General features: G+C 49.0%; 2 protein-coding genes across 2 annotated transcripts; both read left to right on the top strand.

Moving 5' to 3' along the window:
* The first annotated feature begins 844 nt into the window (after positions 1-844).
* On the top strand, positions 845-1,789 carry LOC121152813 (olfactory receptor 2W3-like). Its single transcript, XM_040974968.1, has one exon. It carries the CDS (start codon positions 845-847, stop codon positions 1,787-1,789), a length of 945 nt encoding a protein of 314 aa, XP_040830902.1.
* Positions 1,790-11,639: 9,850 nt separating this feature from the next.
* Positions 11,640-12,560, top strand: LOC121154260 (olfactory receptor 2AK2). The gene has a single exon (XM_040977226.1). The coding sequence runs from the start codon at positions 11,640-11,642 to the stop codon at positions 12,558-12,560; it is 921 nt and encodes a 306-aa protein (XP_040833160.1).

Here is a 12,560-nt window from a genome sequence, read left to right as displayed (position 1 = left end):
GTTTTCCCAAGGTCTTTAGAATCAAGCATGCATGTGCTGTTTCTTCCTGTAGGTTCAAAGAAAGAGAGGGAGAGAGAGAGGGTGGGAAGGAGAGAGAGGGAAAGACAGAGGGGAGGGAGGGAGGGGGGAGAAAGAGAAGGAGAGAGAGAGACAGAGGGAGAGAGAGAGAGGAGGGAAGAGAAGGAGAGGGAAAGAGAGAGGCAGAGAGGGGGAGATGGGGGGAAAGGGAGAGTGGAGAGAGAAAGAGAGGGAGAAAGGGGGGAGGGAGAGAGAGAGGGAGAAGGAGGGAGAGAAAGAGAAATGGGGAGAGAGATAGAGGGAGAAAGGCAGAGAGGGATAGAGGGAGAGAGGCAGAGGGAGACAGCTAGAGCGGCTCTACAGATTTGCCTTATAATGGCCTTGGTCTCATGCATTATCTCTCTCCCAGACCCTCTACAGTTACCTCGTATCTTCCATGATGTGACCAGCGTGGCCCTTGGGGTCTGGTGAGGAGGCACACGCTATCACCGTCCTTCCTCCCACAGTGCCCCTGGCCACCAGGATGCTGTGTTGTGAGCCTTCCTGGAGTCCACAGGTCATGGACCCAGGCTTCTGGGGGAGGTGGTGCATGGACATGGCAGGATCCTTTCTCTGAAAGGAACTGGGGGCCGTGTCCTGGGCCCCTCTCAGCTCTGACCCCTGTGCACTGAGCATCCAGGTTGTGAAGGTGAGAAGAGAGGACAGCGACAGTTCCAGCTTTGAGTCACAGACGTGGCCAGCAGAGTGGGAGGATGGGCTCTGGTCAGTGCCCCTTCAATGTGAGCTGCTCCTGCAGGGGTGGCTGACCCAGCTTCTGGGCAGGGACATGGATGCGTCTAACAGCAGCACCCACGGGGGGTTCATCCTGCTGGGATTCTCTGACCGCCCCAGCCTGGAGAGGGTCCTCTTTGTGGTCATCCTCATTGCCTACGTCCTCACCCTGTTGGGCAACAGCACCATCATCCTGGTGTCGCGGCTGGACCCTAACCTGCACACGCCCATGTACTTCTTCCTCACCCACCTGTCCTTCCTGGACCTCAGCTTCACCAGCAGCTCCATCCCCCAGCTGCTCTACAACCTGAGTGGACGTGACAAGACCATCAGCTATGCAGGCTGTGCCCTGCAGCTCTTCCTGTTCCTGGCACTGGGCAGTGTGGAATGCCTGCTGCTGGCCGTCATGGCCTATGACCGCTTTGTGGCCATCTGCAGGCCCCTGCACTACCTGGTGATCATGAATCCGAGGGTCTGTCTGGGCCTGGTGTCCCTGGCCTGGGGCTGTGGGGTGGCCAACTCACTGGCCATGTCTCCTGTGACCCTGAGCTTGCCTCGCTGTGGGAACCGACGTGTGGACCACTTCCTGTGTGAGATGCCAGCAATGATCCGAATGTCCTGCGTGGACACCTCTATCATGGAAGGTGCTGTGTTTATCTTGGCCGTGGGCATCGTGCTGTGCCCCCTGATGTTCATCCTGGTCTCCTACAGCCAGATCGTGGGTGCCGTGCTCAGAATGCGGTCGTCTTCCGGGAGGCACAAAGTCTTCAACACCTGCGGCTCCCACCTGACCGTGGTGGCCCTGTTCTATGGGAACATCATCTACATGTACATGCAGCCTGGCCGCAGTGCCTCGCAGGAGCAGGGCAAGTTCCTCACCCTCTTCTACAACATCGTCACACCCCTGTTCAACCCCCTCATCTACACCCTCAGGAACAAGGAGGTGAAGGGGGCTCTGAGGAGGCTGCTTCTTGGGAGCCTGGCGCTGAGGAAGGGGTAAGCAGGAGAGCCAGGCTGCTACAGCTGAGGTCACTTTGTCCTGGACTCTGTTGCCATCGGTAGGACTGGGTCAAATGTGCTGTGAGCCTGCATTGCCCATCACATTCCCTGCCAATGGTGCCCAGGCTTTGCGGATTCTAGGATCTGGAGCATGGCTCACTCTGCCATCTGCCCACTGGTCCTACAGCTGGCCTGTATGGCAGGTGCAGGGAGAGCTGGAGCTGACCTGGGCATGCAACCAGCAATGTGCAGTGTGGATCACCTGGGGGGTACAGCTGTGTTGTCCTGGGATCTGCTTCTGGCAATGTGCACTGTGGAACAAGCTAATGCAGAGCTGTGCTGTTCTGGGGTCAGCATCCAGTAATGTTCACCCTTGACCACAGGAGGGCAGAGCTGTGCTGTCCTGGGTTCAGCTTCTGGTTATGCACACCCTTGACCACAGGAGGGCAGAGCTGTGCTGCCCCAGGACTGCTTCTGTCCATCTTGGTCCCTTTGTGGGTTCCTGGTGTTTCAGTGTGACCCAGCTCCCCAGTGCCCGTGCCCCCACCAAGGCCTCTTCCCACAGGAAGCACGTGTGTTCCACAGCTCACGCTCCTGTGTGCTCCTGCAGTTCCTTCTATCTCCCTCAGTTGTTTCTCCAGGAGCTGCAATCTGCTCTGACCTAGCATGGCCTTGCATGGGTTATTTCAGAAAGTAACAACATGGCTTGTAAGAAAGACTAGGAGAGACTGTGTCGGGAATCCTGAACTCACAGGCTGCTGCTTCTGGAGACCAAATATAAACTGCACACAATGATGTGTGAGTGGGCAAAAGGCCAAGGTGGAGGTCAGCAGGTATGGATCTGTACTGGGCGATGGCCCAAGGTGGAGCTCATCAGGTATGGGTCTGTACTGGCTGATTGTCCAGGGCTCCTGGTGTGGGTCTGCTCTGGGCGAAGATCCAGGGTTGAATCCTGCAGGTGTGGGTCAGTTCTGGACGACTCCCAAGGCCACAGGACTGTGTATTTTGAATCTCCTTGAGACATTCCATCCTGACTTCTGTGCTACGATCACACGGTTTGTTCCGGATCATGAAACTTTGGTTAACATCAGCATGGGACATGGCTAACAACGCTTGTGCTGCATCAAATCCTAGATTTGGCTACCTGAGCATTTCAGTAAAGATTGAGGCAGCAAGCCTTCTAGGTATACCGCTTTCCTCAGAGGAAGGGATGTCCCTCTGGCTGCTGCCTGATTTTGTAGTCTCTATCTTGTGTCTGTCTCTTTTTTTATTTTCACAACTGACAATTGCCCCTCTCCAACACTGGTCATGTCACGTTGGTTGTGGTAGATCTGTGTGTCAGTGACCGGGCAGAAGTTGGGGGACATGACAGAGGGCATCTGAAGACAAGGTCGCAGGCCAAGGGTGGGTGATGGACAAGGGCTGAGGGCTGGGCTGCATTCTCTGCCCTCAATCCCCTGGGTGCTCAACCGCTCTCTACTGAGAGCCTGTCTCTGTGCACGTCCTCCTCAACAGTCCCAGCCCAGGGGACGGTGGACGCACACTCCCTAGAGGCCCCTTAGAGGGCACTGGCTGTGTAGGGCCACAGTCCTGGTCCTCAAAGCCTGGATCGAGGGAGCAGCAGGTCATGGCAGCTCGGCTCAGCAGGGGGTGCTCTGGTAGGGGCCTCTGTCTCTGTGCCATGTCCCCCCTGCCGCCGTGGTCCTCCACCTGCTGAGGGAATTCATGCTGGATCAGCAGGCTGGCAGAGCAGCTGCACATGCCCCTGGGAAGAGCGGCCAGAGCACCGAGCTGAGCGGGCAGTGGTGCCTGCTGCAACACTAATGCCCAGGGTCACCTGAGTCCAACCTGGGCAGGGCAGGTCCTCCCTGAGCCCATGCTGTGCAAATCAGGCAAGGTAGGCAGCCCCCTCTGGTGTAGCAGGGGCCATGGCTCAGGCAGACCATCCTGGGGCCCCAGGCATGCAGTCTTAGGACTGGAACCTGGGCCGTCCCGGGGCAGTGCCCTGTATTGTCCCAGATGGCTCTGTACTGGAGCCTTCCTCCTGGGCCAGTGTCCCTGGCATGGAAGGCAGCAGGGGCTCAGCTCCTGCCACCATGCCGGGCCTTTCTCCACGGCTGGGTCACACAGTGTGGAGGTAGTGAGAGGACAGTTGTAAGAGTGGGTCTGGAGGAGGGAGGGGAAGCAGTCACCCGGGGACCAGGGCTCGGCTCTGCAGTCACTGCTGACGGCCAGGCCTCCTGCCTCCCTGCCTCTTCCTCCCTCTCCTCTTCCTCCACGGCCCTGTCCTGTGTCTGTGTGGAACCTTGCCCTCCTGTTTCCTCTCTGGAATCTCTTATTTTCTCTATTCTTGGTAAACTGCAGCTAGGGCTCCTTGTTTTGTCACTGCCATGGCATCGTGTGTGCATTTGTGGGTAATTTTGTTTGAGCTGCGAGTCTTGACCTGGATGGCCATGTGTGGGGAGTGTGGGCTGAGGGTCTGTTTGTGGCAGCTGGAGGATGCAGGGGCTGTCAGGGGCTAGAGCTGGACACACAGCTCAGACACACACAGTGCAGGGTCTGGGAGTCTGACAGTTCTGAGGATGCAGGTGGCTTTGTGGACTCAAGGCAGACACATAGCACAGACACCCACAGTGCAGGGTCCCTGCTGTTCCCACAGGGAGATGGTCGCTGTGTTCTGGGTAGGAAGTCAGTTCAGCCACCACTGATGTGGGCTGAAATATGCTCATCTCTGGGTGAACCTCGTTGACCTGGAAATGTGAGTCCAGGAAGACAACTGGAAACCCGGAACTGAATATCGTGGAAGAGTCAGGCACTGTGAGCTGGCTGAGCTTCCTGCTGCTGGAAGCATCAGCACCCTGGGGTTCTAGTTGGGCCACACTGCACACAGGGCTACCCCTGTCCTCTATGTGAGCACGGTGGGCTACAGTGCTGTCCTCCAGTGTTGGGGAGGGGTCTGACACGGCTGTGCTGCTGTAGGAGGGGCTGCAAGGTGTGGGCTGTGCTGGGTCCAGGAGGGGCTGCTGGCAGCTGGGTGTGCTGGCTCCAGGAATGCCTGCTGACAGCTGGGCTGTGCTGGCTCCAGGAGGGCCTCTCTGCAGTAAGTGCTGCATGCTGCTGGGCAGTATGCTGGGCTGCTTACACTCTCAGTGTGAAGAGTCGATAGGAAGAGCCATCTTCATTGGGGACAGGAATCTCACTTGCTCATTCTGAATTGTTGTTCCCAGTGGGTGAGGCTCCTTCACCCACCAGCACGTGCTTGGGTTCCTCAGCTCCCGGATGCCCTGGACACTCATTGTGCTTGTCAGGTGCTGGTCTCATTCCTGTCTGCTGTGGGTTGTGCACTGCGTGGCTTCTTCCCTGATTGTGAAGCATTGCCCCTCTGACCAGACTGGACTCGCCAGTGGATTCAGGAGGTTATCTCAGCCCTGTGATGTGGGGTGTGCACGCCCCATGAAACATCTGAGCTGCTTTGCATAGCTCTTCTGTTAAGGGTCTACTTCCCGTCATCTGAAATATGAGTGTTCAACAGGGCAGAGTTCCTCAGACTTGGTGTATTCTGCAAATGTCATTTGCTTGCAGCCTTTGCTAGTTGACCTGTTGGAGTGCGTGGCTCTTATTGAATGCAGTTACATGTGGTCTTATTTTGGTTCCCAGCTTTTGAGCATTGCACTTGACTGGCAAGATCTGTTCAAAGGCGAAGAGATTTCCTCTCGTTCATTTCAGAGTAGCTGTGACTGTGTAGAACAGACATTAGAGATGTGTGATGGGCTTGGTGGGGCCACCAGTGGGATCCTTCTCCACCCCTATTCGCCCATCCGTGCTCAACTGCTGAGTTTGGACTTGGGGGACACACGGAGAGGGCTTCCCCTTCATGCTCCGCTGCTGACTCTGGGTGTGGGGACCCAGAGAGGGGCTCCCTCCATGCTCCACTGCTGACTCTGGGCTTGGGACACAGAGAGTGGACCCCTGCTTCCTCTATGCTGACTTGGTGTGGGGACACACAGAGTGGGGCTTCCTTCATTCTCCACTGCTGACTCTGTGTGGACAGAGATAGTGGCTCCCTTCATGCTCCACTGCTGACTCTGGTTGTGCGGACAGAGAGGGGTTCCCTCCATGTTCCACTGCTGACTCTGGACTTTGGGTACACACAGAGGCTTCCTCCATCCCCCTTTCCTGCCTCTGGGTCTGTGGGCTCAGAGAGGGGCTCCCTCCTCCTCCACTGCTGACTCTGGACTTAGGGAACACAGAGTGGGGCTCCCTCCTCCTCCACTGCTGACTCTGGACTTAGGGAACACAGAGTGGGGCTCCCTCCTCCTCCACTGCTGACTCTGGACTTGGGGGACACAGAGAGGGGCTCCCTCCTCCTCCACTGCTGACTCTGGACTTGGGGGACACAGAGAGGGGCTCCCTCCTCCTCCACTGCTGACTCTGGACTCAGGAGGCACAGATAGGCACTCCTCTCCAGCTGTTGTCCTTCCTAGACCTCCTGCTCATTGATTGTGTTCACGACTATGTGGTTTTCAGGACACAACAAGTTGTTAAATTTGTGTAAATAAGTTCATGGGTTGTCTAGTCCCACTGAAGGCAAGGATGTCTAGAAAGCAAAGGGCATCTCCAGGGTTCACAGTGAGACTCTTTCTTTCTTCTTTCTCTCTCTCTTTTCCTCCCTTCCTCACTCTTCCTTCCTTTTTTTTCCTTCCTTCCTTCCTTCCTTTTCACCGTAGTGTGGCATCATGTGCCCTTGTACAGTACGTGTGGCATCAGCCCCAAATTAGTAATAGTTATAAATGAAAGTTTTCCTCAAAAATTTCACGCGGCCAGCTCTAGCTTGCAAAATAGGATTTGTTTAGGAAAAAAGAGGGAAAGGGCTCCTGTCATATTGCAGGTGGGGACTTCATGGAGGGAGAAACGTCCCTGCATTTTAATGTTTGTATCCGCGTTTGCATTCTTCATCTCCAGGGTTTCCATTTATTTTATTATTGTTTCTATTTCCTCCTCAAACTTTTGTTCATGTATAATTTCTCAAATTTCATTTGATTTTTAAAATCTGTATAGTATTGGAGCTCACTGCTCACAGGAAGTTGTGACAAAATGACAACTCTTATTCTGCTTTTTAAAAATGGGAAATGGAAATATGCAATTAGAACTAACTTTCTTTAATAGGGTGACTGTTATACCCTGGCAGCTTTCTCTCTCTATACTTTTATCTGTGTAGTAACACTTCTCCCCAACAGCTCTGAGATAGTTCTAGTGTTGGGTGATGGCTGCCCAACTCACTTGGACTCCTGCTGCGTTTTCACCCAGGTCTAAATTCACTTTCAAAATCTTCACTTAGCTTTCATGCCTTCAGTAACACCGGATCTGATGTGTCTCCCCAATCATCCCTTCCCCCTCAAGTCAGCCTGTTGGGATGAGCCACCCTCAGCCCGAGCCCATAGAGTCCATATGAGTGTGAACCCTGAACCTCCCTCCCAAGGGGCAGTGCTGACCTATTGTCCCATGAACCTCCCTCCCAAGGGGCAGTGCTGACCTATTGTCCCATGAACCTCCCTCCCAAGGGGCAGTGCTGACCTATTGTCCCCATGGTCACAGTGGGCATCTTGGGAGGAGGACAATGGCTTGCTTGGATTCAGAGGCCTTGCATGTTTTTCCTGGTGCTTATATAATAATCTATAAGTTATGTTGAATAAGCCAATGAACGATTGAATAATAAGAGGCCTTTCCCTGAAAAACAACTGAATTGTGATGTGCATATCAAATGCTGACCGTAGCCCTGGAGAGCCAAGCTGAAATATTGACTTTGAACACTTTTACTGTAATCACACTGTTTTGGCTTTGAACTCACCTCATCAGTTCTGTGTTGCTGATTGTCCTGAAGCCAAAGACCAGTTGGAATGAACCATCTTTTTTTTTTTTTTTAAATTTGGGTTTAATTGTGGCCAGGAGACCAAGTGTTCCCAGGAGATCTGTGTGGACAGACGTGAGCTCTCATTTTGATTAGGAACTCAGCTTAGTTAGCCTGAGATTCAGAAACACAAAGAATTCCAGCATACTGGCAGTGTCAAAATTGTATTTTCTGCTGAATTTATTATGCCAGGTTATTGAAAGCCAGAATAATAAACCATAATCTTAATAGTTGCTAAAATGTGTTCCAAATAAGGTGTTTTAAAAGTTTACAACTTCCTTTCAGATGCATCACGTTCAGTAGTTTGTTTACTTAAATAAGTCATCCTATTTTCATGTCTTTTTGAGTCATAAGATAAACATGTTAATCCAAGGGGGAGTTGCTGGGACCTCTAACTGTTGCAAGTGAGTGGCAGGGAATTGCTCCTGTGTTTAGATTCATCTCTCATTCGTTTTTAAGGTTTTTTTTTTTCTTTCTTAATTTCTGGGGAAAAATCCTGGAAGAATGAAGCCATAGCTCTGAAGTGAGAGGCGATATCTATCTATCCACACATATACATACACACACTGTCACATATATACATATACACACACACATATGACAATGACTTGATTGTAATATTGATTGTTTTGTAAAATGAACAATGGCTTGCATACCTGCCTCTCTAGCGTAGAATGTCTCTCCTCCAGGCTATGTCTTGCCATGGAGGCTGAGCTTGGCAGGAGTCAAAGGGCTTATCCATGAGGTGCTGGTAGAGCGTCCCAAGGGGTTGCTTGGCCAGTTTATGCTGAAGGAAACTGGGAGATCCTGGGGGAATTTACAGTAACTTGTGTCAAATAAACACAGGAAACAGGTCTCACAAGGCTATTTAAAGGTATGTGTTTTGTTTGAATGATTCTGTAGAATGAGTTCAGTTACTTCTCTTGCGTGCCCAGTAATTTTGGTTTGGGTTGATTCTGGGCTGGGTGATTCACGTAGGTGTTACTTCAAGGAAGCCTGAAAAGACAACAGAAGCATAATGACATGTATGTGTGATTTATTTTATCTGCTGGATTTGAGCCCTCCCAGGATCACTAGGACAGAGGTGGGCAGTGAGGGGTTGGGGCACATGGGGTTACTGTGTCCATTGTTGGACGTGTGACCGGGAGATCTCCCTCGTCCTGTTTAGGTGGGAGACGTGGCTATTCCTTGCTTTAGCATCAGATTTTATCATTGTGCTTAGCACATCATCATCATGTTCATCAGTGTTTCTGGAATGTCAAAACCCCAACTAGGTGGAGGTGTATCCACCTAGTTGAATCAACAGACGTCGTGCAGGTGTGCAGCGCCCTGGCAGTGCATGCTGTCACCAGCACTTGGAGTTCTGAAATGTGTGTTATTATCTCCTGATTATTTTAACAAATGATGCAGTTCCTGACTCCAGTAATGAGATATGACATCTTTAACAATTTATAATAATAAAGATTTTAATAAAACCATAATTTAAAATTACACGTAAACATGGAGGGTAATGATAAAATAATATATGCAGACAATGTTGAGACTACCAGAGGCTGTATTAGGATGAGAAGAAGTACAAATTGAACTGCTTACTTTATAAAGCTGTTTTTAAAACAATTGGTGGGTTTTTAGGGCATGACTCTAATAATCTTAAACTAGTTTTCAGATCTGTTATGGTCAGTAGGAACGCTGACACTGGTTTAGATGGGTAAGATTCAAAGCTACTTGTAACGGAATATTTCCAGGTAAAGTGGGATGGATTGTACTTGTCTCTGGGGCTGGAGATTGGCTTGTGCTTTTTGTAGCAGTGGTGAATACAGTAGCATAGAACCCATCACATCTTAGTTTTTTTTTTAACAATTGGCATTTCATCTGAACAAAGAAGGTAACTTTGCATATTGGTGAGGAGACTGGGTGGGTTCACTTAGAAATGAGGAGGGTTAAATGTCTTCTGGATGTTCCTCCCAGCACCTGTCATCTGTGAAGTAAGTATAAACACAATTATGATTTTTCACAAACTTTGAGTGATCATGTATGTGTTTGTGTTCATAACTCCATTCTTCCCAGTTAATTTTTGAATACATGACATTGCAACAATAGGTTAATCATTAAAAATCTTTTTCTCCTCTTTGATTATGTGTTCATCAGAGTAAATTGCTTTCAAAAGGATGTATAGTTGAACATGCTTGTACCAAAAGTGCATTTGCTGTTTAGTACTATTTACTGGAGAAAAATACCAATTATAAATTAGACTATTGGTCCAAAAGAGGGAAAATGACAAACCTTGTGATTAAATCTTTATAAAAAATACACCACATAGTCAAAAAGTTGGTTGTGCACCTTTGGTTGTGTTCTTGATGCAGTGTTTTTGAATTGATCAGTAACATTGTTTTACTTGCATAGCATTGATGGGGGCTTCAGATGACTGCGTTGCTACAACTCTGTTTACTTATCATCTGTGTACAACCTTTCCCCACTTACTCAGACAGATGTACATTCTCCATTTACTCAAGCTTTTATGTTTAAGGCATCAAGTTGCCGTCATAATGGCCTATGTATTCTGGTTAGAAGTTTCTTATTTCTGGGTGCAGGTATTTTGAGGAATCAATAGGAATGATTCTGAGTTATCTCCATATGATGAAATGACCACTCCAGGAATCCAAAACCATTCCTGCATCCTTATATTTAAAAGCAATTTTCCTGCCTTGTATATATGATTGACAACAAATATTCTATATCATAAATATTGTCACAAAGTAAATAGTTATGTAATTCCTGTTATAGATAAAAATTATTTTCTATTTTATCTTCAGTTATTGCAATATTTGTCTCTATAAAACCTTACATTTGTATCTTATGCTCTTCTGTAAATTGTTTTCTTATTTCTTTTTAGTTTGATGTTTTTTTTACAGTTTTTTTAAAACTAAAATTACATCATGACTAAAAATATATAATTTGGAAATTTAGATTGAATTGTTGTGAATATGTTTATTCAGAACTACCATTTGATGGTATTTATTCTATATGCTCAAAGGGATCATTTTCATTGTAAATATATATACTTTTTAAATTTAAGCCATTTTTGTCTTACGTGTATTGAAATGTAATGATAGTAATGTATGTGGCATGAAATTATTGTAGAGTAGTACACAAAGCACTTCTGTGTTGCTAGTTCCATATAATTCTAACTAGCACAGTTTTTTGGGATATATTTAGTTTGTCTAATGTTTGTTAGACTTTTCCCCTAAATTAATAATTAATTAAATGTAAGGGTGGCAATATAACTCCACACAAATGTTCCTATGACTTTTATTCCAATTCATAGCCAACATAATTCCAAATTGAGGGATGAGGGAAACAGGTATTAAAAACCATGGTACGTCTGTCCACTTGGTCCATGGCGCACCTGTCCACATGGTCCATGGTGCATCTGTTCACTTTGTCCACGGTGCATCTGTCCACTTTGTCCACGGTGCACCTGTCCACATGGTCCATGGTGCATCTGTCCACTTTGTCCATGGTGCACCCGTCCACTTGGTCCATGGCGCACCTGTCCACATGGTCCATGGTGCATCTGTTCACTTTGTCCATGGTGCATCTGTCCACTTTGTCCTTGGTACATCTGTCCACTTCATCACACTCTGCTGCTCACTTACATGAGAACATGAGGGAGAGACGTGTCCAGTCTCCTTGGAGAGAAGTCCCAGAGGGACTATACATGAGGATAAATAGTGTAAATGTTTTACTTTATTTTCATTTTAATTATATCACAATAGGAGTATTTCAATTTCTCTACTTATAGAGCCAGATTTGTGTAATGGGGAGAGCTGCTCAGTCCCAGTGACTGTACAGCGTGTTGTTGTGTTGCATAGTGGTGATTTTGCTTTCTTTCCAGGAGCAGTGATCTCCGTCACACGCATGTTCAGGATTCTCCATCTAAGCCATGAGAAAGGGGAACCAAAGCTCTGGGACAGATTTCACACTTTCTGGTCTTTTCCATTATGGCCAGATGAACGTTCTTCTCTTTGCTGTCCTTGCCATCCTCTTTTTAGCAGCTCTGACAGGTAACTTCATCCTGATCCACCTCATCCGGTTGGACGCCCGGCTCCACACACCCATGTACTTCCTGCTCAGCCAGCTCTCCATCATCGACACCATGTACATCTCAACCACCGTGCCCAAGATGGCAGCTAACTTTCTCTCGAATACCAGGACCATTACTTTCATGGGTTGTGAGATTCAAGCATTTGTGTTCTTGGGGCTGGGAGGATCCGAGGCCCTTCTTCTGGGCTTCATGGCTTATGATCGGTACATTGCCATCTGCCACCCCTTACGGTACTCTGTCCTCATGAGCAGGAAGGTCTGTGGCTTCATGGTGGCTTGTGCGTGGACCAGCGGTTCCATCAATGCATTCATGCACACGCTGTATGTATTCCAACTTCCCTTCTGCGGGTCTCGGCTTGTCGACCACTTCTTCTGTGAGGTCCCATCTCTGCTGCCCTTGGTGTGTCAGGACACTTCCCAGTATGAGTACACAGTGCTCCTGAGTGGGCTTATTATCCTGCTGCTGCCCTTTGTGGCCATCATAGCTTCCTATGCACGGGTGCTTGTCATTGTCTTCCAGATGAGCTCAGGAAAGGGGCAGTCCAAGGCCGTGTCCACTTGTTCCTCACACCTGATTGTGGCCAGCCTGTTCTATGCAACCACCCTGTCCACCTACACAAGGCCACACTCCTTGCATTCTCCTGCACAGGACAAGGTGGTGGCCGTGTTTTATACCATTGTCACCCCTCTCCTGAACCCGTTTATCTATAGCCTGAGGAATAAGGACGTTATAGGGGCTATGAGGAGACTGCTGGGATAG

The sequence above is a fragment of the Ochotona curzoniae genome, unplaced genomic scaffold, assembly GCF_017591425.1.
Source record: "Ochotona curzoniae isolate NIBS_2020 unplaced genomic scaffold, NIBS_Ocur_1.0 contig_1, whole genome shotgun sequence".
Lineage (NCBI taxonomy): Eukaryota > Metazoa > Chordata > Mammalia > Lagomorpha > Ochotonidae > Ochotona > Ochotona curzoniae.
The sequence above is the reverse complement of the archived record's forward strand: the minus strand, read 5'-3'. Positions and strand labels throughout refer to the sequence as shown.